Source organism: Lepus europaeus, chromosome 3, assembly GCF_033115175.1.
Source record: "Lepus europaeus isolate LE1 chromosome 3, mLepTim1.pri, whole genome shotgun sequence".
In the NCBI taxonomy this organism is placed as follows: domain Eukaryota; kingdom Metazoa; phylum Chordata; class Mammalia; order Lagomorpha; family Leporidae; genus Lepus; species Lepus europaeus.
Genome location: NC_084829.1, coordinates 17909850 through 17935298, shown reverse-complemented (window position 1 = coordinate 17935298; position 25449 = coordinate 17909850). Strand labels below are relative to the sequence as shown.

The 25449-nt window shown below is 43.4% G+C and overlaps 1 protein-coding gene across 1 annotated transcript in view; it reads right to left on the bottom strand.

Moving 5' to 3' along the window:
* LOC133756430 (cytidine monophosphate-N-acetylneuraminic acid hydroxylase) overlaps positions 1-25449 on the bottom strand; it is a 107247-nt gene that overhangs the window by 28104 nt on the left and 53694 nt on the right. The window contains exons 4-9 of the mRNA XM_062187123.1: positions 9054-9163; positions 7293-7483; positions 4779-4926; positions 4362-4443; positions 3449-3586; positions 1989-2124 (exon numbers count right to left, since the gene is read on the bottom strand). Coding sequence (XP_062043107.1) covers positions 1989-2124; positions 3449-3586; positions 4362-4443; positions 4779-4926; positions 7293-7483; positions 9054-9163 — 805 coding nt within the window. The remainder of the gene's footprint in view (positions 1-1988; positions 2125-3448; positions 3587-4361; positions 4444-4778; positions 4927-7292; positions 7484-9053; positions 9164-25449) is intronic.

Below are 25449 nucleotides of genomic sequence, written 5' to 3'. Positions count from 1 at the left end.
GTGATGCTAAGAGAGTGGATATTGTGTGTTCCCATCACAAAACAGCAACATGAGGTAAGGTGTATGTTAGCTAAATTTAGTCATTCCACAATCTTTATATACTTCAGAACACTCACATGCACATGATAAATATATATCATTTTCTGTGTCATTTTCTTTAAAACTTTAGGGAGAAATTGTGCATTCTATTTTGTATACCAAGTCCTTGGAAACCAATGTGTATTTTCAATATGCAGTATATCTCAATTCAGATATAAATTTGCATCAAAAATATTTGATGTGTATTTAGATTTCATAAAATAATAGATCAAAAAGTAGATTCACATGCCCCAGTTGTTCCAACATATTTAAAAGTTTTCCAGTAGCAAAAATAGCAAAAACTCACTTTCATGTAATATTCAAGTGCACATCAACAAAGCTGGCTCATTCTTTTGGAATAATTGATTTGACTTTGAAGCAAAAACATTAGTTGCAAAACTTTGTCTACCCAAGTTTAGTAATTTCACTAACTTTTGAATCGACTCATCAATATTAACATTGAATTCCAAAGAACATTATATAAGTTGAAAACCAGCTCTAAATTATCATACTTACAAGACATTCTGAATTTTTTCTTTTCTGTCAATACTATCAATATAAAATCAAATCATTTGCATATTGATGTTAGAAAAATATATAAAATCATTATCAATGATTTACATTATGAAAAGTTTGACTTTTAACATAGCAATACTTGACATGAATTGAATTGTGTTCCCCTGAAAAAAGACATGTTAGAGAGACCTAACCCCCAGTACTTCAGAATGCAGCCTTATGTGGAAATCGGATGTTTATGGAGGTTATTCAAGTTACAATGAGATCAGGAGTGTGGGTTCTGATGCAATATGACTGGTGTCCTCACATGAAAGAAAGAAAAAAAGAAAAAAAAAGCTTGAACACAGAGATGTGCAGCAGGGAGGATGCTGTGTGAAGAGGCACAGGGTGGAGATGGCTATCTACAACTCAACAGTGTCTAAGGCTACAGAAACCAGGAGAAAGGCCTGGCACAGACCTTCCCTGGCAATTGCAGAGGGACCACAGCCCCACCCCACCTTGATCTCAGGGTTCCATCTTCAAGAACTGCAAGATGATACATTTTTATTGTTTTAAGCTACCCAGTTTGTGGTACAAAAGCCATAGGAACTCGATACTTAAACCTACGTACCAGGTCACAGATAATCTTGTTCTCATCTGAGTTTCAGATTGAGTTTTTCCATATGCACTGTGATATCAATGAGAAGATGTAGGCCATACAGCCAGATTTATCTTTGGTTGCTGAACACTCAGCGTTTCTTAAAACCTTGAATTGGAATTATTAATATAGTCCTTTGGTCAGCTTAACCAGTGTCATTGGTGATGAGCACAGGACCATCAAATTCATCATTTCTACTTCTTTCAACAGTTCCTATTTTGGTAATGATTCACTTCGTTTACAGAAGCTATATTGCTGTGAGAAATTATGCCAGACACCCAAATTATGGGTGTCATAACACTTCTATTCTGGGACATGGTAGGGCAGGGAGAGAGCACTTTGGAGCTAGACACACCAGCACACATTCCTCAACTCCAGTCTTTTCAACAGGTTCGGATCCCCCCTCTGCAGAAAAGACTTAAGAGCACCTTCCTCTCCATGTCATTGGCATTCATCTGGATGAATTGGCTTGAAGTCCTCAGTGTACTTCCTGACTCGTAGACTCATCCTGAATACATGTCAGGTGCCTTCCCCTCTCCCGGGGCTCTCTCAGCAAGTTTCTTTCTGAGCCAAGCCTGGCTGCCCAGTGTGGCTCTGATCCACGCCCTCTGTTCTCTGGCAGCCTGTTAGAAAGGCCTTGGCTCCCGCTAATCCCCTTTCTTTCTCACGTCACACTGCATTCACAGCAGAGGTACTCGTGCTGCCATACATTTAACTTCTTATGTGTAAAGATGTGGCACAAAATGTCTAGCCGTACTTGTCTGATGGGTGGGATTCCACAAAATATCCAGCAAAGGGACAATAAATTCGGGGTTGCAGGTCCTTCACCAGCTGAGCCTTGTAATGCAGGAGCTTCTTCCTTTCTGTTTTAATGAATTGGGCTTTCCATTCCTCTGCAATGACAGGGTTTATATTAGAGTTATAAAGAGTTCTAGTAGCTTAAAACTCTTTCAGGAGGTAAAACTAACAGACCACAACCACGGCAGAGATAGGGTGAGGCTCCATGTCAGTAGTGGAGGATTCTCCCCTAGGTTAATGTTGGGAATTTTAGCCATGGCACTGAGCTGCCTCCTTGAGTGTGATGGATCCCTTGGATGCTAGCTGAACACACAGGGAGGCACACAGGCATATCTTGCAAACACACAGTTCTCAGGGTACTATAAATCTTGAAATTATTAACTCTTTACTAACAGGGAAATGGATTTTAGGAGGTTATGAAAGTAAGTCATGTTCATCACAGCCTGGCAATGCACCATGATTAATAGCATGAAAGTTGAAGACAGACTTAGGGGCAAAATCCACACTGACTGGTTGTGCATCATGGGCAAGGTACCCAACGTCTCTACACCTCTCTCCTCCACTGCAAATGGGACCACGATGCCAACTTCACAAGGTTGCACATTTGCTCATCTGTTCTTTCAAACAATGTTGTGTCCCTACTATGTGCCAGCCCTGATTCTAGGTCCTGGGATCACAGAGGTGACTGAGACAAAGCAGGCTCATGCTCTCAGGCAGCATTTGTTACAAAGAAGCAAATAAGAACAAGTTAATAAATAAGGTCACTGCCAAGAGTGATGTACTACAAAAGAACACAGGGCATAGGCTAGAGAGTAGCTGAGGTCAGGTGCATGGGATGGAGGAGCTTCATTAGCTGGGTGGTCGGTGAAGAGATGGTGATTGTTCCTGGCTGCACAGACATTGGGCACAAACAGGAGCATGCCAGGCTATGGACACGTGAGCTGGGAACTGTAGTTTATAATGCCTCCAACTTACAAGCCTGGTTTCTCAACAAGAGTGTGTAAGCTTCTTGTGAGGAGGACAATGTCTCAGTTATCTCTGTACTTATTCTCCAAGTTACTTTATAGCACTTTGATATAAAATATTATCAGGGCCAGGTGTCATGGCACAGTGGGTTAAGTCACTGTGAAGCCTGCATCCCATATTGGAGTGTCAGTTTGAATCCCAGAGACTCTGCTTCCAATGCAGCTCCCTGCTAATATAGCCTAGAAGGAAGAACATGAGGGCTCAGGTGTTTGGGCCCATGCCACCCATGTGAAAGACCTGGATGGAGTTCCAGGCTCCTGGTTTTAGCCTGGTCCAGCCCTGGCTGTTGTAGGCATTGTGGGAGTAAATCAGTAGATGGAAGATATCTACTCAGCTCTCTCTGCCTTTCAATTAGGTGAAAATTTTAAAAATTTTAAACATCTAAAATATTACCAGTAAATTTTCCACCACTGAAAGTCATTGGAAAGCCTGATGCTCCTCCAGCAAAATCGCTCATCATTAGAGCAACTTTCGCAGGCAGCCTTCCCCCATTGGGTCTGGTGCAGTCCACTGTATTGAGTATTTTGTGACCTGAGGAGAAAATACCGGTATGTGTATTCAAGGTGAAATCATGAACAGTGTTGGTTTGGCAAGACAAGATAGTCTTCCATGTCAGTCTGTTTAATCGGATTGCTTGATTACAGAACAACTGCTAACATCTAAGGACAAACAAAGAGCAAGATTTCGAAACCTGAAGTTTTCGATAGCACACACTTTTCAGTAATAAACTATAATACACCATATAAGCAAATACATTCATTTAAGTCAGTGGATTCTGGGTGTCCTATGAAGAAAGTCAGCTTAATCCCACTTCACATGGTAGACAGATGGTTCTCCCCAACCTCTGTCTCCAGATGTTGAGCCTAAAGGATCCAGGGAAGAGTCATTGGATCAACACAAACCCCACCCCCCTTTATGACGTAAAAGTCATATTCCAATTATTGTTGGTGCAGTAAGGACATCTCATATCGAAAGCACAAGGGTATGATTAGGTTATATGGTGATATTTCAAGAAGAAAGTGACTGAGACATTTATTTAGTAAAGCTAGTTTTGAAGAAGTTACTATAGATAAAATAGATTTGTTGACTTATGAAAAAAGCCTGCACTTGTCACTACATTGAGAATTTGTTCTCTGGAAAGAGTGAAAAATAGCTCATTTTTCCTAGAGAAGGATGTACTGTACACTATACCTCAAAAATGAAGATGGAAGAAGATGAGCATAGAGTGAAATTTTCCATAGCAATTCCTATCCTTCCTACCGAGAGTATTTTTCATTTTTCATTGTCCATGAGGATAAGAAAGTACCTTTGTACTCCACAATAATGCAAGTATCCATCTCGGGATGAACGCCATCCATCAAGATCATGAACCGAAGATTTTTGTCTACCTGGAATTTAAGAATAAAATCACAACTGTGTGTGTCAGTTTGGCTTTTAAGTCATATTTGATAAGGTCATCACCTCTTCTGGAAAGACTATTCATTAGATCTATTGGAATCTCCTTATTCAGAACTGAATTATTAGCCTGCTTTATAAAGTTATACTATCAATAAGTGGAAATATCATCTTTTGCCGAGGACAGTTCTGTCTAACATTTGAGGCTTAAATAACTGTTGCATTTACCTAGTGCCATGGCCATTGTTTCCTCTTATAGTGACTCCCCACCTAAAATTCACCTCTCGAAGCATACATGGAAAGTGTGGCAACATGACAGATCTCTCACCTGCTGCCATATTCCAAATGGCACAACATTGATGTTAGTCAACCGGACACCACTCTGATTCAGATTCCAAAAGACAGGTCTTTCCGTGTTTCCAACATAAATGGGAATATCTGGTCGTCTCTCAGAAAGCTTCTTCAGTGTAGGGTAACTAGAGTCAGAAGGATGGAGAAATTGAAAGACAGAAAAATACTACTGTCTGGAAGAAGGTGCAGTTTGTTCCTTATGCTAACACATTGACTGAAAAGCAGGGAATTGAAAACCAGACTCTGGATTCCAGAAAAGAGATTCTGCTCATGCTTGTCTGTAATGCTGAGGGGACTCTCGGGAGGTTCCTCTTCATTGCCAGAACACACCACAGAGAATACCTCAACCACAGTGCAAGAGCCATCTCCCACATGGACGCTGCCTTGAGTAAGGGTAAGGGTGAAAGGTGTGGCATGGGGAAGTTCAAGTTGACAGCTGAAGTGCTCCATGGTCTTCATTTCTCACTCCTCAAAATAGTACCTTCCAGGCAGAAAGAGGATGGGGACAGAGTAAGAAGGCACGAAAACTGTCAATATGCAAAAGGTACTATTTACCCTTAAAGGGCTGATGTTGTGGTGCAGTGGGTTAAGTTGCTGCCTATGACACTGGTATCACATAATTGTCGATTCCAGTTCTGGCTGTTTTACTGCCTATCCAGCTTGCTGCTTGTGTGCCTGGGAAAGCAGTGGAAGATGGTCCAAGTACTCAGGCCCCTGTACCCACATGGAAGACCCAAGATGGAGTTTCTAGACTCCTGGCTTCAGCCTAGTCCAGCCCCTGTCATTGCAGCCATTTGGGGAGTGAACTAGTGGATGGAAGATCTCGCTAACTCAGCCTTTCAAATAACTAAGTCTTAAAAAAAAAAAAAAAGGAAGGAGTCAGGGTAAGAAGCTAGGCAGCATACAAAAGTTTAGTATAGAAGAAAACCATTCTTGGCAATTTATAGTCATCCCAACTCTGTACATAATCATGCAAATATTTTGAACACCTGCGTACAATAAGACAACATTCATTTATTGAGAATTCATTATATAATTATATAAGAGTTGTTATTGTGCTGTTGGGGTAGTAGAAAGATGAATAATAAGCAAATAGTTGGCTAAATAAAATCAGTAGGTTTTCTCCCCCAAAACAAAGGATTCAAAACTCAAGCATTCTTTGAAAAGGTCTTCAATCCCTGGGTCAAGCAAACAAATCCTCTCTTCTGATGACTCAGTTCATATGCAAAAATTGCATGTCAACTGAAAGTTCTTCCTCATCCTTATTGCCTGCATTAGGGAATTTCTAGTTGGATCATCAGTATCATATTTCTCTGGCTTCTGGCTTCAATAAAACAGTTGGATGCGTTGACTCAGGATTAGGAAGCTGGGCGTTCTGTGTTAGGGAGCTCTACACACATGAGAGGCTGGAAAACCAGGATGTGTGAACTGGATCTCACCACCTGCTTATTTTTCATACAGCTTTGTACATTTCTACATGGTTGTAAAGAAAATCAAAAGGCCAATATTTGGTGATACATAAAAATTATGATATTCAAATGTGATGACGTAAATGATTTCCTGGAACACAGTTAGCTTTGTCCTCACTTGGGACTTCGTGCTATAACAGCAGAGTAGTTGTGACACTGACTACACTGGCCTGCAAAGCCCAAAACAGTTAAACTCTGATCCTCTATAGGAAATGTGTGCCGATTCCTCCCGTGAATCCTGAGCCGAGAAAGGAAATCACCTGTGATGGCTCTTCAACCTCAACTTGCACCAAGTGGCCTGCTGTGGTTTGGGTTTGCTTTGTCCTCCAAGAGTTTCAGTGTTGAAGGCTTGGTCCCCAGGGTGACCATAAGAGGTGGTGGTGGGACCTTTAAAAGGTGGGACCTCACGGGAGGCATCTGTGTCATTGCAGATGCTGTCCTCTAAAGGGATTAAAGTAGTGCCCAGGGGCCCTGAGGTCACTCTCTCAAGGGCATTATGAAAGAGCAGGCCTGGTGCCTCCCAGGACTCTGGCTTCCTGTGTAGCAATGTGGTCTCCTACCCCAGAACACTGCCTATTGTGATATCTTCCACAATGAGGCTTTGGCCAGAAAGGAGCTCATGCTGGTGCCATGCCCTTGGACCCCCCAGAACTTCAGGCTAAATAAACATCTCTCCTCTGTCAAGTTAGCCTGCCTCAGGTATTTCATTATAGTAACACCACCAAAAAAAAAATAAAATAAAATAAAAAAATAAATAAAAAAAAACAGGCTAACATATGGCCTGAAGGTGAGAAGTGGGAGGGTTAACAGCCCCCTCTTCCTTACCCACACCCCCAGTGGTATAAAACGTGGATGTACTTTGAAAATTGAAATTGCTGCGCCAATGTAAGTTTTTTCTCTTCAGTGGTCTTCTTTCACCATCTGGACTGAACCTACTTCCAAGGGAGCAGCAATCACAAAAGAATCTGAACGCGCCTTTGCCCTGCTGCAGTCTTGGGACTGAATGCTTGGGGCTCCATTACCTCAGGTGGTCTGAATGCATGTGACTGATGTAAATTAGGTCGGCTTGGCACAGCCTCTTCAGCCAATCAGATGGAGGCTCATGTAGCAACCACCATCCTCGGGCAAAAGCAGGGCCAATTAGCCAAGGGTCAAACACCATCCTCTTGTCTCCCAACTTGAGGTCCATGCAGGCATGAGTGAGATATGTTATCTGTCGGAAGAGAGTGAGATTCCTGTTATTGATTCATGACTGGTCAGCAGCCGTGAACTGATAAGTTTTGCCTGGTGAGCTGACAGGATACCAGGTTCCTCTGTGAATGGTGGCAGATAATGACTCACAGATAAGACAGGCCAATCCCCATTCCCTTGCCATGGCCCGGCACACTCCTAGACAAAGAATGTATCCAGAAAAGAAATAAAGTAATAAAGTAATAGCAATTTTGTGTGGACAGTCAGCCAAAAGGGAGAGGAGAGGTCAAGGATGATGCAATTCATTTTTATGATGCTTATTCTGGGTGGCACCCTGTGTGTTTCCCAAAGAGAGCAACCGCCAGAGACACAAACTTCTCGAATATACCGAGAAGCACAGTTTTGAGCATTTGCTTCTCGCAAATTGTTGAAGTATTTTCTCTGGAAAAAAAAAAAAAAACTCTTCTAAAACTGGAAAAACACACAAGAAGTTTGTGGAAGGTCTTACAGCAACATACAGGAAAACAAAGTAGACATTTGCTATGGTTTGGACGTGCTTGGTCCCCCCCAAGGGGAATATGCTGGAAGCTTGAGCCCCACACTAGTGATATGGAGTGGAGGTGATCCTTTAAGAGGTGGGTCCTAGCAGGAAGTCCTTTTGGGGGGCATCACACTTGGGAGGGGTTTCCGAAGTTCTCTCACGACCTGTCTAGTCCGCTTGAGAACAGCACTTGCCATGAATCTTCCCCACACACTGCTCACCACTCCTGCACGTCTCCCATCACGTGTGCCCTCTCCCATGAACTTCTCAGCAGAGCCAAGCAGATGCAGCACCATGCTTGCGAATCTCCAGAACCGTGAGCTAAATAAACCCCTTTCTTTAGGAAGGGCCAGCCTTGGGTATATTTTATGAAGGCAACAGAAGGGGGAGTAAGACACTATTATGTCTGACAGTAGCCCAGCATCCAGGGTAATGTCTATACTCCCTCCAGTAGTTTTCATGACTCTCCTTTGAGTCTTTCTCTTGAGTTTTGTGGGTCTTTTTTTGGATACGTTTTCTTGCAATCCCTGCCAACTTCTGGGGAATCATTCAAATGTTCACCGAACAGTTCAGAGTGACTTTATCCTATGTTCTAATCAGCCACCTCAAAGGATATTCAAGGCAATATGGAGATAAGTATACAGGATAAAATGAACATCTTACTTGTACTAAGTTGTACTTTTTTATATTTTTTATTTATTTGACAGGTGGAGCTATAGACAGTGAGAGAGAGAGACAGAGAGAAAAGTCTTCCTTCCGTTGGTTCACCCCCCCAAATGGCCGCCATGGCCAGCACTGCGCCGACCCGAAGCCAGGAGCCAGGTGGTTCTTCCTCGTCTCCCATGTAGGTGCAGGGTCCCAAGCACCTGGGCCATCCTCCACTGCTCTCCCAGGCCATAGCAGCGAGCTAGACTGTAAGAGGAACAACCGGGACTAGAACCAGCGCCCATATGGGATGCTGGCGCCGCAGGTAGAGGATTAACCAAGTGAGCCGCAGCGCCAGCCTTTGTGCTTGCGTTTTAAGCACACTATAACTGTATTGCTGCCTTACCTGAACTTCTCCAAAAGCCAAATCTTCAGGAGACCTGGGCTCAAAATCCCAGGGGTTAGGAGGATTCAGTTCTAAAAGTGACAGTCCATTGTTTTCATCCATTTCAACCACTAGAACCAAAGGAGAAAAATTCTACATTAACAAAATGACTTAAAAAGCATCTCCAAGGGGCTGGTATTGTGGTGTAGCAGGTAAGGCTGACACCTGCATCCCATGTGGGTGCTGGTTCGAGTCCCAGCTTCTCCATTTCTGATCCGGCTTCCTGCTAATGGCCTGGGAAAAGCAGCAGAGAGTGATCCAAGTACTTGGGTCCCTGCACCCACGTGGGAGACCCAGATGAAGCTCCTGGCTCCTGGCTTTGGCCTTGCTCAGCCCTGACTATTGTGGTCATCTAGGGAGTGAACAATGGATGGAAGATCTTTCTCCCCCTCTCTCTGTAACTCTTTCAAATAGATAGTTTTAAAGAAAAAGTAACACTGAAATAGAAGTGAAATGAGTGGTACAAGTACAGAGAGTAGCAAAAATGAGTGGGAGATCCCAGCCAAAGGCCCTGCAGACAATGGCTCAATAATGAACCAATAGATGGGAATTCTCGTTTTCTCTCTTGCTCTCTGCCTCTCAACTTTTAAATTTTGAAAATAGTGTACCAAGAACATTTGCTGAACCACTTTATTAACGGTCTCAGCCTCCCCCTTTCCACACTGTCGAGTTACACAGCTCTCCTTCTCAGTCTTAGCACTACTCTGGTCCACACGTGGCACCTTGATTTGGAAAATTGAGTAGAGGATCACCTCAAAGCAAGCTAAAATTAAAATGTATCACTCTTTCATTCTTTTTTTTTTCAAGATTTATTTACTTATTTGAAAGTCAGAGTTATACAGAGAGAAGGAGAGGCAGAGAGAGAATGGTTCACTCCCCAGTTGGCCGCAACAGCTGGAGCTGTGCTGATCAGAGCCAGGAGCTTCTTCAGGGTCTCCTACATGGGTGCAGGGGCCCAAGGACTTGGGCCATCTTCCACTGCTTTCCCAGGCCATAGCAGAGAGATGGATTGAAAGTAGAGCAGCCGGGTCTCGAACCGGTGCCCATATGGGATGCCAGCACTACAGGCGGCAGCCTTGCCCACTACGCCACAGCGCCAGCCCCAACACTCTTTTTTTTTTTTTTTTTTTTTTGACAGGCAGAGTGGATAGTGAGAGAGAGAGACAGAGAGAAAAGTCTTCCTTTTTGCCGTTGGTTCACCCTCCAATGGCCGCCGCAGCTGGTGCATCTCGCTGATCCGAAGCCAGGAGCCAGGTGCTTCTCCTGGTCTCCAATGCGGGTGCAGGGCCCAAGCACTTGGGCCATCCTCCACTGCCCTCCCGGGCCATAGCAGAGAGCTGGCCTGGAAGAGGGGCAACCGGGACAGAATCCGGCACCCCAATCAGGACTAGAACCCGGTGTGCCGGCGCCGCAAGGCGGAGGATTAGCCTGTTAAGCCACGGTGCCGGCCCCCAACACACTTTCATTCTTAAAAGAGCACTTCAAAACCCAGGAGGGGGTTGCTCCATATCTCCTTCCCTGGCCCTGCAGAGCTTTGCTGCCTTTCTCTACCCACACTGCGCTGCAGGAGGCTCACCTGTGGCCCCATCATCCTTCATTTCTGTTGTGTGTGGCCACTGGGAGGCTCCGTCAGGAGACGAGGCATGGTTAACCAGTTTACTCCTACAGCTCTCTCCCTGCATGGCCACTCCATGCCAGCTGTGCTGTGGGCCCGGGCAGGTACTATGGCTTTTCTCATGGGAGGCAACCCTTCCCGATTCTCTTTCTCCAAAATGCTCCCTCCCCTGCTAACTCTGGGCTTGAACACAGAAGACCTGGCTGCTCTCAGCTCCAGGGTACTGCACCTTCCCCTGTGGCTCCGCCCACAGCCACACCTTATAAAAAGTCCTTTTGTAAATACAAGGCTACTTTACAAATGGAATTTAAAAATGGAAAATGGAATTGAAAGATTGTTTTAGTGCAAAAAACAAATTGGAAATTCACACACGAGAGGTCTTCGGAAAGCTCATGAACGCACATAGACGTAGGCATGCATTTCACTTTTATTATGCCAAAATAAAACTTTTCATTTCAGTTTTCTACTTCAAACTGTTGAAATGTCCTTGTAGAGCTGGCTAAAACTATACCCATAGGTTATGCAGCTGCGAATTCACCTGAGCACAGACGGAAAATAGTTTTCTAGGGGCAGACATTGAACTCGTAGTTAAGATAACCCACACCAGAGGATCTGAGTTCAATTCCCAGTTCCTGATTCCAGCCTGCTACTAACTCAGATCCTGAGATGCAAAGGTGATGGTTCAAGTAATTTGGTTTCTGACACTCGGTGGGAGACCTGGGCTGAGTGCCCATCTTTCTGGTGCTCAGCTATCGCAGGTGTTTGGGGAATGAACCATCAGATGGGAACACTCTCTCTCAAATTTTCACTCTCTCAAATTTTCAAGAACAAAATTCTTCACTGCATTTATATTGAATATGTACAGAATTTTTCTTATCATTGTTCCCTAAACAATATGCCACAACAACTATTTACATAGCACTTACACTGTAGTAGATATTACAGGTAACCTAAAGATGATTTAAAGCATGTGTTGGTTATATACAAATACTACACCATTATAAATAAAAGACTTGAACATCCATGGACTTTGGTATCTGTGCAGGGTCTTGCAACAAATCCCCCCTCCCAGATTCCAAAGGATGACTATCTGCGCTTCTCAAGTCATCCTAACTTGAAGATGTAACCGCTTCTCTTTTGTCCTTCTATCCAATACAATGATAAGTAGTATCCTTAAGATCTGCTACCTTAGAAGATTTCAAGTATTCTCACTACATACCCAAAAAAGGTAACTCTGGGAGGTGTGCTAATTAGTTTCATTTTGGTGATTATTTCAACAGTGTATCAGAACACCATGCTGTATCCCTTAAGTACATATAATTTTTATTTGTCAATCAATTATGCCTCAGTAAGGCTCGGGGGGTTGGGGGGTGAATAGCTGTCCTGTCCAAATCCCTAAGAGTGAACCCCTCTGGGGGAGTGGAGGATATGTGCCCATGACCAAGGAAACCTATGCACAGATCTTGTGTTGTTGACGTCATACATCTCAAACTGTATGCTGGGTACAAGGGTATTCACTTTATCTTGAAAGTCTTTTAAACAGTGCTTAAGAAATTTAATAAAACAGTTTTTTTTAATTACTATCTGCTTACTGGTAAAAACAAAAATGGTCTTCTTAATAAAGTCAAGAATACACCATGAATGTTTGCTATAAACATTATCACTTAAATGTTTTGAAAATGCAAACAGTCTAATAAAGATACATATTGGATGTTTGCTGGAAATCAGTGCCATGAACTAGAAAGAATTCTGGCTTTGGAAATATCTGCATTGGATTCCTAATTCTGCTGTTTAGTAGCAGCAGCCTTGGCTTCTTAACAGTATCCTAGGCCTCAGTTTCCCGATCTTTGAAATGGACATATGATACACACCTCATAGAGTTATTGTGGGAACTAAATGTGTAGAGTAACTTGTATGGCTCAAAACAGGCATCTAACAAAGAATGGCAACATTATAGTAATTACTTTGCACTAACAGGAATGATTAGAGTTAAAAATACATTTTAGGGCAACCAAACCTATATATCAGCATAGCCTAGTTGGAAGGCACAATGGTATTAGTGAAGACTCACAGAAAGCTCTTGCACTGATAGACACCCTAAGGATTGCTCTTCGTAGTTTTTCTTTCTCAGGAGAAGCAGAGCAAGGGTCTGTAAACTTGAGCTATTGTTCTGCAGCAATAACCATAAAGGTCTCTATGCTGTTTGAAAAAAATCAAGTGCATATAGGTGGTGAGGAAGAATGTAACTTCTGTTAACTCCCCAACTCCACAAATTAAGTAGTTACAAAGTACTACCTTTATTTGGATCTCACAAGTCAATGAAATCTAGGTCATTAAGGTTAAAATTTAATTGCCAGAAAAATGAAGAATGGCGAATTGGAACGAAAGTGTACAGAAAACTATTAAACCAAATCATTGAAGATTGACATTGGGATAGCCAAGAAGAAGGCCTTATTGTATAATTGCTCAATATACTCCAAAAGATAAATTGGTTGACTACCTAACTAATGGGACTATGGCAACTGGTTGGCTAAGTATTTCAGCTGATGAAAGACACACAGAAAAGAACCCGAGCCCTGAAAGTGTATGATAAAATAGAATATCCCATATAAAGAGGATTTAACAGCAAAGGAAGTGATCCTGATGAAAAACCTGGATACATATGTAAAATGAAAAAGTTCTAACACCAAAACAATTTGGCAAGTGTATATTGCCAGACAGTTGTTAACAAAAATTAGCATATTTGGTAGACAAACATGAGTGAAAAATAATGAAATATAATTTGTGTTTCAAATGACAAAAATATGAAAGACTAAAAATGCAGAGTCAGTAAGGTATGGGGGGAAAGCCTACTCATTCTATTGACAGGAGCAAAAATCAATCTACCCCATAAAATGAATAATGCAACTCATAGTAAAGAATAGATAAATGGATAATAGCATCATTAATTAATTCATTTAGGATATCAAGTGAAAGTTGTGTTGGACACACTTTTCAGTTCAAGTCCTATTTCATGCATAGCTTTTTTAAAAATTTATTCCCTTTATTTCCAGTTTCCACTCTCATTTTTGTATCCTACAGAGTACCATTTTGAGTACTTGTGTATTGGGTCCACAGTCAGTGTCTCACTTTTTCAGTCAATAACCATGAAGTTAGATCCATCCATGTTGCCATGTGTCCCCCAGCCCACTTCTCCTAGCTGCAGTTAAGGGATCCTTCATAACATTTTATCTATTCACACTCTGGGCAGAGCCGGGAGGACTGTCAGATTCTTCCATTACAGAATTTCTTCGGGATATAAGTACGAGTGCTAGGTATGGATCCTACTGTGTTAATAAGCCTTACCTTACTTAACCATCGTCTGGTCACCTTCCAGGATGGCTGCACAATGGTGGCCCTAGCCAACGCCTGCCACGTGCGTAAGGAGCTCTACATCTCTGATGACACCTTGCATTGCCATGGTTTCTAACAGTCGCAAAGATGTGACCTGAAGCCTTTGTGGATCACTTGCGGTCTTCCGACTTCAGTGTGTTTAATCAGGATACTCATAGGTCTAATTGCCTCTGGATTTTCCTGTCTTTGCCTTGTCAATTTGCACTGCTTCCTACCATATGCTTAATGGTAATCCCTTGTCAGTTATAAACAGTGCAAAATAACCTCTCAAACTGATACATATCTTAATTTTGTTTGTGGTATCCTGCATGAAGCAAAAAACTTTTGATTTCATGAAATCTCATTCATCTATATTCGTAAATATTTTTTACTATATTTTGGCACACAGGATACACTTTTGAAGTATTGTCTGAAGAGCTAAGTGCCACCCTAATTCCAGGTCACAAGTTATTCCCCATTTTTTTTTTTTTTTGGCTACTTTACAGTCTTTCGGCATTTAAACTATACATCTACATGAAGCCCATTTTTAAGTTGAGTTGGATAAAGTATTCAGTTGGGGAAAAGGTTTAATTAGTCATACCCTTTACCAATAATTCAACTACCTTATGTAAACAACTCCCAATATACAATCTGTAAAATTTTATGGCAAAAAAATAAAACTATGAACAGCTTAGATGCCAATGGAGATGATTGAATTATATGCTTGTATTTAATGTGGACATACTTTTAAAATTACTGCACAGTCATGTGCTGCATAATGACACTAAGATGAACATGCAAACAGGATGATAGTCCCATAGAATTGCAATGAAGATGAAAATCCTGAATCACCTAGTGAGTGTTTAGCTGAAGAAAAGGCAAGGGGAAAGGAAGTTGTAGAAGAAAAGGAAGATGGGTCCAAAAGGAGGTTTTTCAGATATCAACAAGCTCCTCCGAAAGTTGGAAAACATGGACCCCAACATAGAAAGGTTTCCATCAGTGGACAGAAATGTTTCCAGTGCCTTGTGTGTTTGCACACAAGGCTATGATGAGAAAAGGAGAGAAACCTTGTAAACTGGCATGGACATTTCTGAAGACTGTCCCCTCCTCTGGAAGAGCCTCGGGTTGGCCCTTCGGGAGGCCAGCACTGTTACCACAGGAGACAACAGCACCACGCGCGTCACTTCCTGACCACTGTTCAGTGACACAAGACGTGGAGGTAGAAGGTAGAAATCCTGTGTGCACCTCACTGGTACCTGTGTTTGTCCCTGCCTCTTTTTTTAGATTTATTTTATTTATTTGAAAGTTACAAAGAGAGGGAGAGAGAGAGAGAGAGAGAGAGAGAGAGAGAGAGAGAGAGAGAGGTCTTCCATCCGATGGTTCACTCCCCAGATGGCCGCAATAGCCGGAGCCACACCAACCCAAAAGGAGCCAGGAGCTTCCTCCGGGTCTCCCATGTGGGTGCAGGGGCCCAAGGACTTGGCCATCTTCTGCTGCTTTACAAGGCCATAGCAGAGAGCTGGATTGGAAGTAGGGCAGCCCAGTCTTGAACCAGTGCCCATATGGGATGTCGGTGCTTCGGGCCAGGGCTTTAACCTGCTGTGCCACATTGCCGGCCCCTGTCTTTGCTTTTAACAACAAAAAATTAAAGAACAAAATCTTTTATTAGAAAAAAGCTTATACAATGAGAATATAAAGAAAAAGTAGGGGTAGATAATTGGTGAAGTATCCCATTTTGGAGTGCCTTGGATCTAGGATCAAGTTCCACCTCTGCTTTTTTTTTGAAGAGTTAGCTTGTGGGGCTGGCGCTGTGGCATAGCGGGTAAAGCCACCACCTGAAATGCCAGCATCTCATAAGGGCACCAGTTCGAGACCCGGCTGCTCCACTTCCAATTCAGCTCTCTGCTGTGGCCTGGGAAAGCAGTGGAAGATGACCCAAGTCCTTGGGCCCCTGCACCCGCGTGGGAGACCTGGAAGAAGCTCCTGGTTCCTGGCTTCTGACTGGCACAGCTCCAGCTGTTGCGGCCAACTAGGGCATGAACCAGCAGAGGGAATACCTCTCTCTCTCTCTCTCTCTCTCTCTCTCTTTCTGCCTCTCCTTCTCTCTCTGTGTAACTCTGACCTTCAAATAAATTATAAAAATAAATCTATTTTAAAAAAGTTTTGTTTGAAATGAAAAGTTACAGACACAGGGAGAGGAAAGACAAATCTTCCATCTACTGCTTCACACCCCTAGATGGCCGCAACCGACAGGGTTGACGTAGGCTGAAGCCAAGAGCTTCATCTGGGTCTCCCACATGGGTGCAGGGACCCAAGGACTTGGACCATCTTCTGCTGCTTTCCCAGGTGTGTTAGCAGGGAGTTGGATCAGAAGTGGAGCAGCCGAGACTCAAACTGGAGCCCATACCAGATGACAGCTCTGCAGGTGGCAGCCTAAGCCACTGCACCCCACTTCTGCTTCTAATCCAGCTTCCTGCTAATGCACACTCTGCGAGGAAACAGATAATGACTCAACTACTAGAGTCCCTCCCACCCACGTAGGAGACCTGGACAGAGTTCCTGGCTCCTGATTTTGGCCTGACCCAGCACAGCTGTTGCAGGCATTTGGAGGAGTAAACACAGCAGACGAAATCAATCTCTCTCTCTCTTCTCTGTGAGTGCCTTAACTTTCAAATAAATAAACTTTATAAAAAGATTTGCCAAGAATGTAAGGAAACAGGAACAATCACACATTTCTAGTAGGGACGTAATATAGTGCAGTGGTTTGGAAAACAGGTCCTCAAAGTTAAACAAAGTTACTATGACCTGGGAATTCTAAGATTTGAAAATGTATGTCCATATAAAAATTTGTATATGAATATTTATGGGAACGTAATTCATTATAGCCGAAGTGGGCATATCTATGCGAGGAATATTATTCAGCCATAAAGAAAATGAAATAATCAAGTGTGGACACGTGCTACACCATAGGTGCAGCTTGAAGTCATTAGGCAGTGAAAAAAGGCCAACGTAAAAAGGACAGAGATTTCACTTTTCCAAGTATGTGAAATGTCCAGGATAGGAACATCGCAGAGAAGAACAGAGATTAATGGTTTCCAGGGGCTAGGGGAGAGGGCAGGGAGGAGAGACAGCTAACAGTCACAGGGTTTCTTTTCGGGGTGATGGGAATGTCTTGGAATTAGTGGTTTTGGTTGCACATCATGTGAATATAACAAGACCCATTAAGTCATACACTTCAAAAGTGCAATTTATGGTGGATGAATTGTTTCTCATTGAGAAGAGAGGAGGAAGGAGAGAGTTGCAACTGCAGGAATGAAACAGCAAAATAGTCGAGATGACAGACAGGTAGGTGAGATTCTTCGACTTTCCTGAATTCTGACTTCCTTATTGTGGCCACATAGTGTTTATTATATTAAAATAGCAATAAAACCTTACACTCGTGGCTGATAACCTATCTCCAGATGGACCGAGCCCTCTTTCACTATCATGGAACATGATATGAAACACTACAGTGTTGGCAGCACTGGACCGAAGAGCGAGCTATTTACAGATTTTCCCATCCTTGCGATATTCCCTCACTGGAGCAAAGATCAATGGCCAGAGTTTACTTCCTGACTGCCCACTGACCCTGCTGGCCCCTTCTGGTTATGGTCCTTTCTCTCTCCCACCCACAGCTGCTAGCACCAGGCCTCCATGTCAGCTCCAATCTCTATTTTCTAACCGATCCAATTTTCCATTGGGAGAAAAATCTCCCCTTTCTGCCCAAGTAGTCCTGATCTCGGGGATTTGTGCAGATCACTCAGGCATACATGTTCAAATACATCCTGGCTCTGTGTACTGAGATTCAAGCGTTTAAAAGGTGTTGACATCAAAAAAAGTCTTATGGCAATCCAGTAAGATGGATACTAGCAACATTATCTCCATTTTACATTCAAGGACACTAAAGTACTGAAAGACCGAGTAATTCACTCAGTCTCAGCTGACTATGTGTTGAAACCAAGTCTGTCACACGGGCTGGCCAGCCCATTACCATCACCCTGAAGCACCTTGCTACAGTGTCTCCCCAGGTCTTATCCCAGAGGATACATTCACAAAAGCCCCTAAGCAGCTGTAGATACATGAGCTACATACTCATCAAGGGGATAGTCTGCTGTCCTTTTATTGCAGAAGCTGAGTTTACATCCTAACCTATGTTTATCAGTTTTATACCCAGTAAGTTTAACACTATTTATACAGCATAGTAGCTACTTCCTAGTCACAGACTTTCTGGGCAAGGTCAACAAACATGGGTGGGGTTCAATTGGTCCAAGTGTTCCTTTTGAGAGGTGGAGAGAGGATGACGTGTTAACAGCTGTTCCCCGAACAGCATCATGCCTCAATGAAGTGGAGTGGATGGCCAACGACTCACATCTCAATGAGCAACACTTCTGTTCAAAGGGGAATAGAGAATGCCTGCATGGTGTGGATTTGAGCCTGAAACACACACACACACACACACACATGAGGCATCAGAAAAGCCTAAATGGAAGGTGTAGTCTGGGAAGCACCCAGCTCAGTTCCCTTCCCAATAAAATTTCTAAGACTGCCCTTGTACTTGCCCACATGTGCTTAGGCCTGTATTTTTTTCCATAATTAGGTCATATTGTTTATAATGCTTATAACCTGCTTCTTTTGGCTTTATATAGATCAAGTATATTCTCAGTATTTTGGTTTAATTAGTAGTCTTTTAGGATATACCAGGATTATTTCTAATGTTTAACTTCTTTCCAATTTTTCTCTTTTGAAAATAGGATTGCTGTGAATGAACATTCCCATAGTCACATCAACGGTTTACAATAAAAATTTAGGGGAAACTTACATTATGAAAAACTTTGTATGGATTTGAAATTCTTTTGTGCTAAAATAAATTTTTCTATCTTTTAATTGCATTTTCCATGAACTTTTTGGAGTCTCTTTCAACAGGCCAGTGACCATCCTTTGGGATATGATCTTAAATGTGGAATTGCTGAGCCAAAGGGCAGGCACATTCTTGAGTGTGAGAGGAAGCCACTGGAGGATTGCAAATCTTGGAATGATGCAAGCTGATGTGGGTTTAGGAAGATCAGACTGCATGCTGCAGGCATAGTGGGTTGGAGAAGGCAAGCATGGAAGCAGGGAAGCCAGTGGCTTGGGCAAAGGCGACTGTGATGGTGACTTGGACCAGAGGGAGACAATGCAGGTGGAGATGTGGGTGGGCTGAGAAGGGGTCTGGTACAAAGGCAACATCCTTTATTAATGGTTTGGATGTGGGGGGTGACAGAAGGCTCAAGGATGACTCCCAGATTTTGTTCATTTGAATGAATATGGAGCCATTTAGTGAGATGGGGAAGATGGAGGAGTAACAGTTTTGAGGACGGGCTGAGGTTCCACAGTAAGAGTTCTGGTTTGGCTGCATGCCTGCAATGCTTATTGGAAATTCATGCTAAGTACTGAGTAGGCAGTTGGAAACAAGAGTCTGGAGCTCAGAGAAAAGTATACCAAGATACAGGCGGGGGAGGTCCCAAGATGGTGGTATAGCAACAGGATGATCCAAACCACATGGGAAAAAACAGATAGTTAAAAAGGAGAGAAGATAACATGCTGGGGATAGAGCCATGGGAAATTATCAACGGGAAACCCAGGAGAGAGACAGAGACTAGGCAAGTCCACACCGAAAGAGCAAATAAAAGGGAAGTATTGGAGGCTCAGATGGTGGCGGTTAGCAGCAGCCCTCAGCGGAACAGGTGAGATGGGAAACAGCGGGTCCACAGAGCTGCAAATAGCAGTGGAAGAGAGAGACTGGCAAACTGCTTTTGAAGTTCCAAGCAGGAAAAAAGAGAAGTATAGAAGAACAAAGAGGTCTGGCACCCCATTCCGACTTCCCTCTCCTCCCTCCCCACCCACACCTGCAGCTGGCTGGGAGAAGCCTTTTTGTTTGTTTACATTTTCTTTGACAGGCAGAGTTAGACAGTGAGAGAGAGAGAGAGAAAGAGAAAGAGAGAGAGAGAGAGAGAGAGAGAGAGAGAGAGAAAGGTCTTCCTTCTGTTGGTTCAGTCCCCACATGGCCACTACAGCCAGCATGCTGCGCCGATCTGAAGCCAGGAGCCAGGTGTTTCCTCCTGGTCTCCCATGCGGGTGCAGGGCCCAAGGACTTGGGCCATCCTCCACTGCCTTCCCGGGCCACAGCAGAGAGCTGGACTGGAAGAGGAGCAACTGGGACAGAACCGGTGCCCCAACCAGGACTAGAACCCGGAGTGCCGGTGCCGCAGGTGGAGGATTAGCCTAGTGAACCAAGGCACCTGCCTTGTATGTTTACATTCTTGAAAGTAAGCAGGGGACTGCCACTTTTGCCTCCCACACACATGCCCATCTTTTGTGGGGGCCACCTCACTGCACCTCCTCACCCAGGAATGAGGACCACACCATTTCAGAAGAATTTCTTCCCCACCACACAAGCTGTACAACAAGGAGAAGTTCTGAATATCAAAAACTCAAGCCCACTCCATCCACCAGTGAGAAGCAACCCGGGCTATAGTAAGTGGGGCTCCCTGCACTGGTGCTCGTACTGCCTCCTCCACGATTGAGAAGTGAGCTGGGCTCCAGTAGGCAGGGCTCTGTGCTTCCACTGGCAACACACAGAAACACAGCATCTCATAATAGAGCAAAACCTCGCAAGAAAATCTCCACAGATTAGAGTGCAGTATTTAAGCAGGGTGAACCCTGAACCCACCAGAGACTAAAACTGGGGCGTCCCACAACTGTGAGGAAAAGGGTGGGTCACACCAACAGAAGTGAACAACCTCCTCTAATCAAAAACCAGAGGAAAACTACAAAGCCCCATGGGGGCCTTACAATGGATACCCCCTCCACCCTGGACTACTGAACAGAGCACCCAGGTCATATCCAGCACACACCTCTTGAAAATCTCTCAAAGTATAGACATCCCACTAAATCACAAAGGCACAAATAAGAGACAAAAGCAATCAGGCCAAAAAAAGATACAAATGCTGAAAAACAAAGGAAAAACCTAAATAAGAATAAGGGAGACACTATGAACCCCCGCCAAAGGAACACTACATCTCTTAGATAATAAAAGGTAAAGATGAAGAGATCGAGGATATGCCAGAAATGGAATTCAGAAAATTAATCATCAGATTACTTAGAAGCCATCAGAAGGAAATTCATGATCTAAATGAAAAGTACTCCCAAGAAATTGAGAAATTAGAGAGAAGTCAGAATGAAATACTAGAAATAAAGAATTCAATAGATCAAATAAAAAATGCAGTGGAAAGCTTTAACAATCAAAGAGGTGAGACAGAAGAAAGAATATCAGAAGTAGAAGACAAATTTCTGGAAATATTAGAGTCAAACCAAAAAAGAAGAAGAAGAAATTAGAAAACTAGGGTCTGGTGCTGTGGCATAGTAGGTAAAGCTGCCACCTGCAGTGCTGGTATCTCATATGGGCACTGGTTCAAGTCCCACTACTCCACTTCTAATCCAGTTCTCTGCTATGGCCTAGGAAAGCAGAAGATGGCCCAAGTCCTTAGGCCCCTGCACCCGCGTGGGAGACCTGGAAGAAGCTCCTGGTTCCTGGCTTCTGACTGGCACAGCTCCAGCTGTTGCGGCCAACTAGGGCATGAACCAGCAGAGGGAATACCTCTCTCTCTCTCTCTCTCTCTCTCTCTCTCTCTGCCTCTCCTTCTCTCTCTGTGTAACTCTGACCTTCAAATAAATTATAAAAATAAATCTATTTTAAAAAAGTTTTGTTTGAAATGAAAAGTTACAGACACAGGGAGAGGAAAGACAAATCTTCCATCTACTGCTTCACACCCCTAGATGGCTGCAACCGACAGGGTTGACGTAGGCTGAAGCCAAGAGCTTCATCTGGGTCTCCCACATGGGTGCAGGGACCCAAGGACTTGGACCATCTTCTGCTGCTTTCCCAGGTGTGTTAGCAGGGAGTTGGATCAGAAGTGGAGCAGCCGAGACTCAAACTGGAGCCCATACCAGATGACAGCTCTGCAGGTGGCAGCCTAAGCCACTGCACCCCACTTCTGCTTCTAATCCAGCTTCCTGCTAATGCACACTCTGCGAGGAAACAGATAATGACTCAACTACTAGAGTCCCTCCCACCCACGTAGGAGACCTGGACAGAGTTCCTGGCTCCTGATTTTGGCCTGACCCAGCACAGCTGTTGCAGGCATTTGGAGGAGTAAACACAGCAGATGAAATCAATCTCTCTCTCTTCTCTGTGAGTGCCTTAACTTTCAAATAAATAAACTTTATAAAAAGATTTGCCAAGAATGTAAGGAAACAGGAACAATCACACATTTCTAGTAGGGACGTAATATAGTGCAGTGGTTTGGAAAACAGGTCCTCAAAGTTAAACAAAGTTACTATGACCTGGGAATTCTAAGATTTGAAAATGTATGTCCATATAAAAATTTGTACATGAATATTTATCGGAACATAATTCATTATAGCTGAAGTGGGCATATCTATGCGAGGAATATTATTCAGCCATAAAGAAAATGAAATAATCAAGTGTGGACACGTGCTACACCATAGGTGCAGCTTGAAGACATTAGGCAGTGAAAAAAGGCCAACGTAAAAAGGACAGAGATTTCACTTTTCCAAGTATGTGAAATGTCCAGGATAGGAACATCGCAGAGAAGAACAGAGATTAATGGTTTCCAGGGGCTGGGGGAGAGGGCAGGGCGGAGAGACAGCTAACAGTCACAGGGTTTCTTTTCGGGGTGATGGGAATGTCTTGGAATTAGTGGTTTTGGTTGCACATCATGTGAATATAACAAGACCCATTAAGTCATACACTTCAAAAGTGCAATTTATGGTGGATGAATTGTTTCTCATTGAGAAGAGAGGAGGAAGGAGAGAGTTGCAACTGCAGGAATGAAACAGCAAAATAGTCGAGATGACAGACAGGTAGATGAGATTCTTCGACTTTCCTGAATTCTGACTTCCTTATTGTGGCCACATAGTGTTTATTATATTAAAATAGCAATAAAACCTTACCCTCATGGCTGATAACCTATCTCCAGATGGACCGAGCCCTCTTTCACTATCATGGAACATGATATGAAACACTACAGTGTTGGCAGCACTGGACCGAAGAGCGAGCTATTTACAGATTTTCCCATCCTTGCGATATTCCCTCACTGGAGCAAAGATCAATGGCCAGAGTTTACTTCCTGACTGCCCACTGACCCTGCTGGCCCCTTCTGGTTATGGTCCTTTCTCTCTCCCACCCACAGCTGCTAGCACCAGGCCTCCATGTCAGCTCCAATCTCTATTTTCTAACCGATCCAATTTTCCATTGGGAGAAAAATCTCCCCTTTCTGCCCAAGTAGTCCTGATCTCGGGGATTTGTGCAGATCACTCAGGCATACATGTTCAAATACATCCTGGCTCTGTGTACTGAGATTCAAGCGTTTAAAAGGTGTTGACATCAAAAAAAGTCTTATGGCAATCCAGTAAGATGGATACTAGCAACATTATCTCCATTTTACATTCAAGGACACTAAAGTACTGAAAGACCGAGTAATTCACTCAGTCTCAGCTGACTATGTGTTGAAACCAAGTCTGTCACACGGGCTGGCCAGCCCATTACCATCACCCTGAAGCACCTTGCTACAGTGTCTCCCCAGGTCTTATCCCAGAGGATACATTCACAAAAGCCCCTAAGCAGCTGTAGATACATGAGCTACATACTCATCAAGGGGATAGTCTGCTGTCCTTTTATTGCAGAAGCTGAGTTTACATCCTAACCTATGTTTATCAGTTTTATACCCAGTAAGTTTAACACTATTTATACAGCATAGTAGCTACTTCCTAGTCACAGACTTTCTGGGCAAGGTCAACAAACATGGGTGGGGTTCAATTGGTCCAAGTGTTCCTTTAGAGAGGTGGAGAGAGGATGACGTGTTAACAGCTGTTCCCCGAACAGCATCATGCCTCAATGAAGTGGAGTGGATGGCCAACGACTCACATCTCAATGAGCAACACTTCTGTTCAAAGGGGAATAGAGAATGCCTGCATGGTGTGGATTTGAGCCTGAAACACACACACACACACACACACATGAGGCATCAGAAAAGCCTAAATGGAAGGTGTAGTCTGGGAAGCACCCAGCTCAGTTCCCTTCCCAATAAAATTTCTAAGACTGCCCTTGTACTTGCCCACATGTGCTTAGGCCTGTATTTTTTTCCATAATTAGGTCATATTGTTTATAATGCTTATAACCTGCTTCTTTTGGCTTTATATAGATCAAGTATATTCTCAGTATTTTGGTTTAATTAGTAGTCTTTTAGGATATACCAGGATTATTTCTAATGTTTAACTTCTTTCCAATTTTTCTCTTTTGAAAATAGGATTGCTGTGAATGAACATTCCCATAGTCACATCAACGGTTTACAATAAAAATTTAGGGGAAACTTACATTATGAAAAACTTTGTATGGATTTGAAATTCTTTTGTGCTAAAATAAATTTTTCTATCTTTTAATTGCATTTTCCATGAACTTTTTGGAGTCTCTTTCAACAGGCCAGTGACCATCCTTTGGGATATGATCTTAAATGTGGAATTGCTGAGCCAAAGGGCAGGCACATTCTTGAGTGTGAGAGGAAGCCACTGGAGGATTGCAAATCTTGGAATGATGCAAGCTGATGTGGGTTTAGGAAGATCAGACTGCATGCTGCAGGCATAGTGGGTTGGAGAAGGCAAGCATGGAAGCAGGGAAGCCAGTGGCTTGGGCAAAGGCGACTGTGATGGTGACTTGGACCAGAGGGAGACAATGCAGGTGGAGATGTGGGTGGGCTGAGAAGGGGTCTGGTACAAAGGCAACATCCTTTATTAATGGTTTGGATGTGGGGGGTGACAGAAGGCTCAAGGATGACTCCCAGATTTTGTTCATTTGAATGAATATGGAGCCATTTAGTGAGATGGGGAAGATGGAGGAGTAACAGTTTTGAGGACGGGCTGAGGTTCCACAGTAAGAGTTCTGGTTTGGCTGCATGCCTGCAATGCTTATTGGAAATTCATGCTAAGTACTGAGTAGGCAGTTGGAAACAAGAGTCTGGAGCTCAGAGAAAAGTATACCAAGATACAGGCGGGGGAGGTCCCAAGATGGTGGTATAGCAACAGGATGATCCAAACCACATGGGAAAAAACAGATAGTTAAAAAGGAGAGAAGATAACATGCTGGGGATAGAGCCATGGGAAATTATCAACGGGAAACCCAGGAGAGAGACAGAGACTAGGCAAGTCCACACCGAAAGAGCAAATAAAAGGGAAGTATTGGAGGCTCAGATGGTGGCGGTTAGCAGCAGCCCTCAG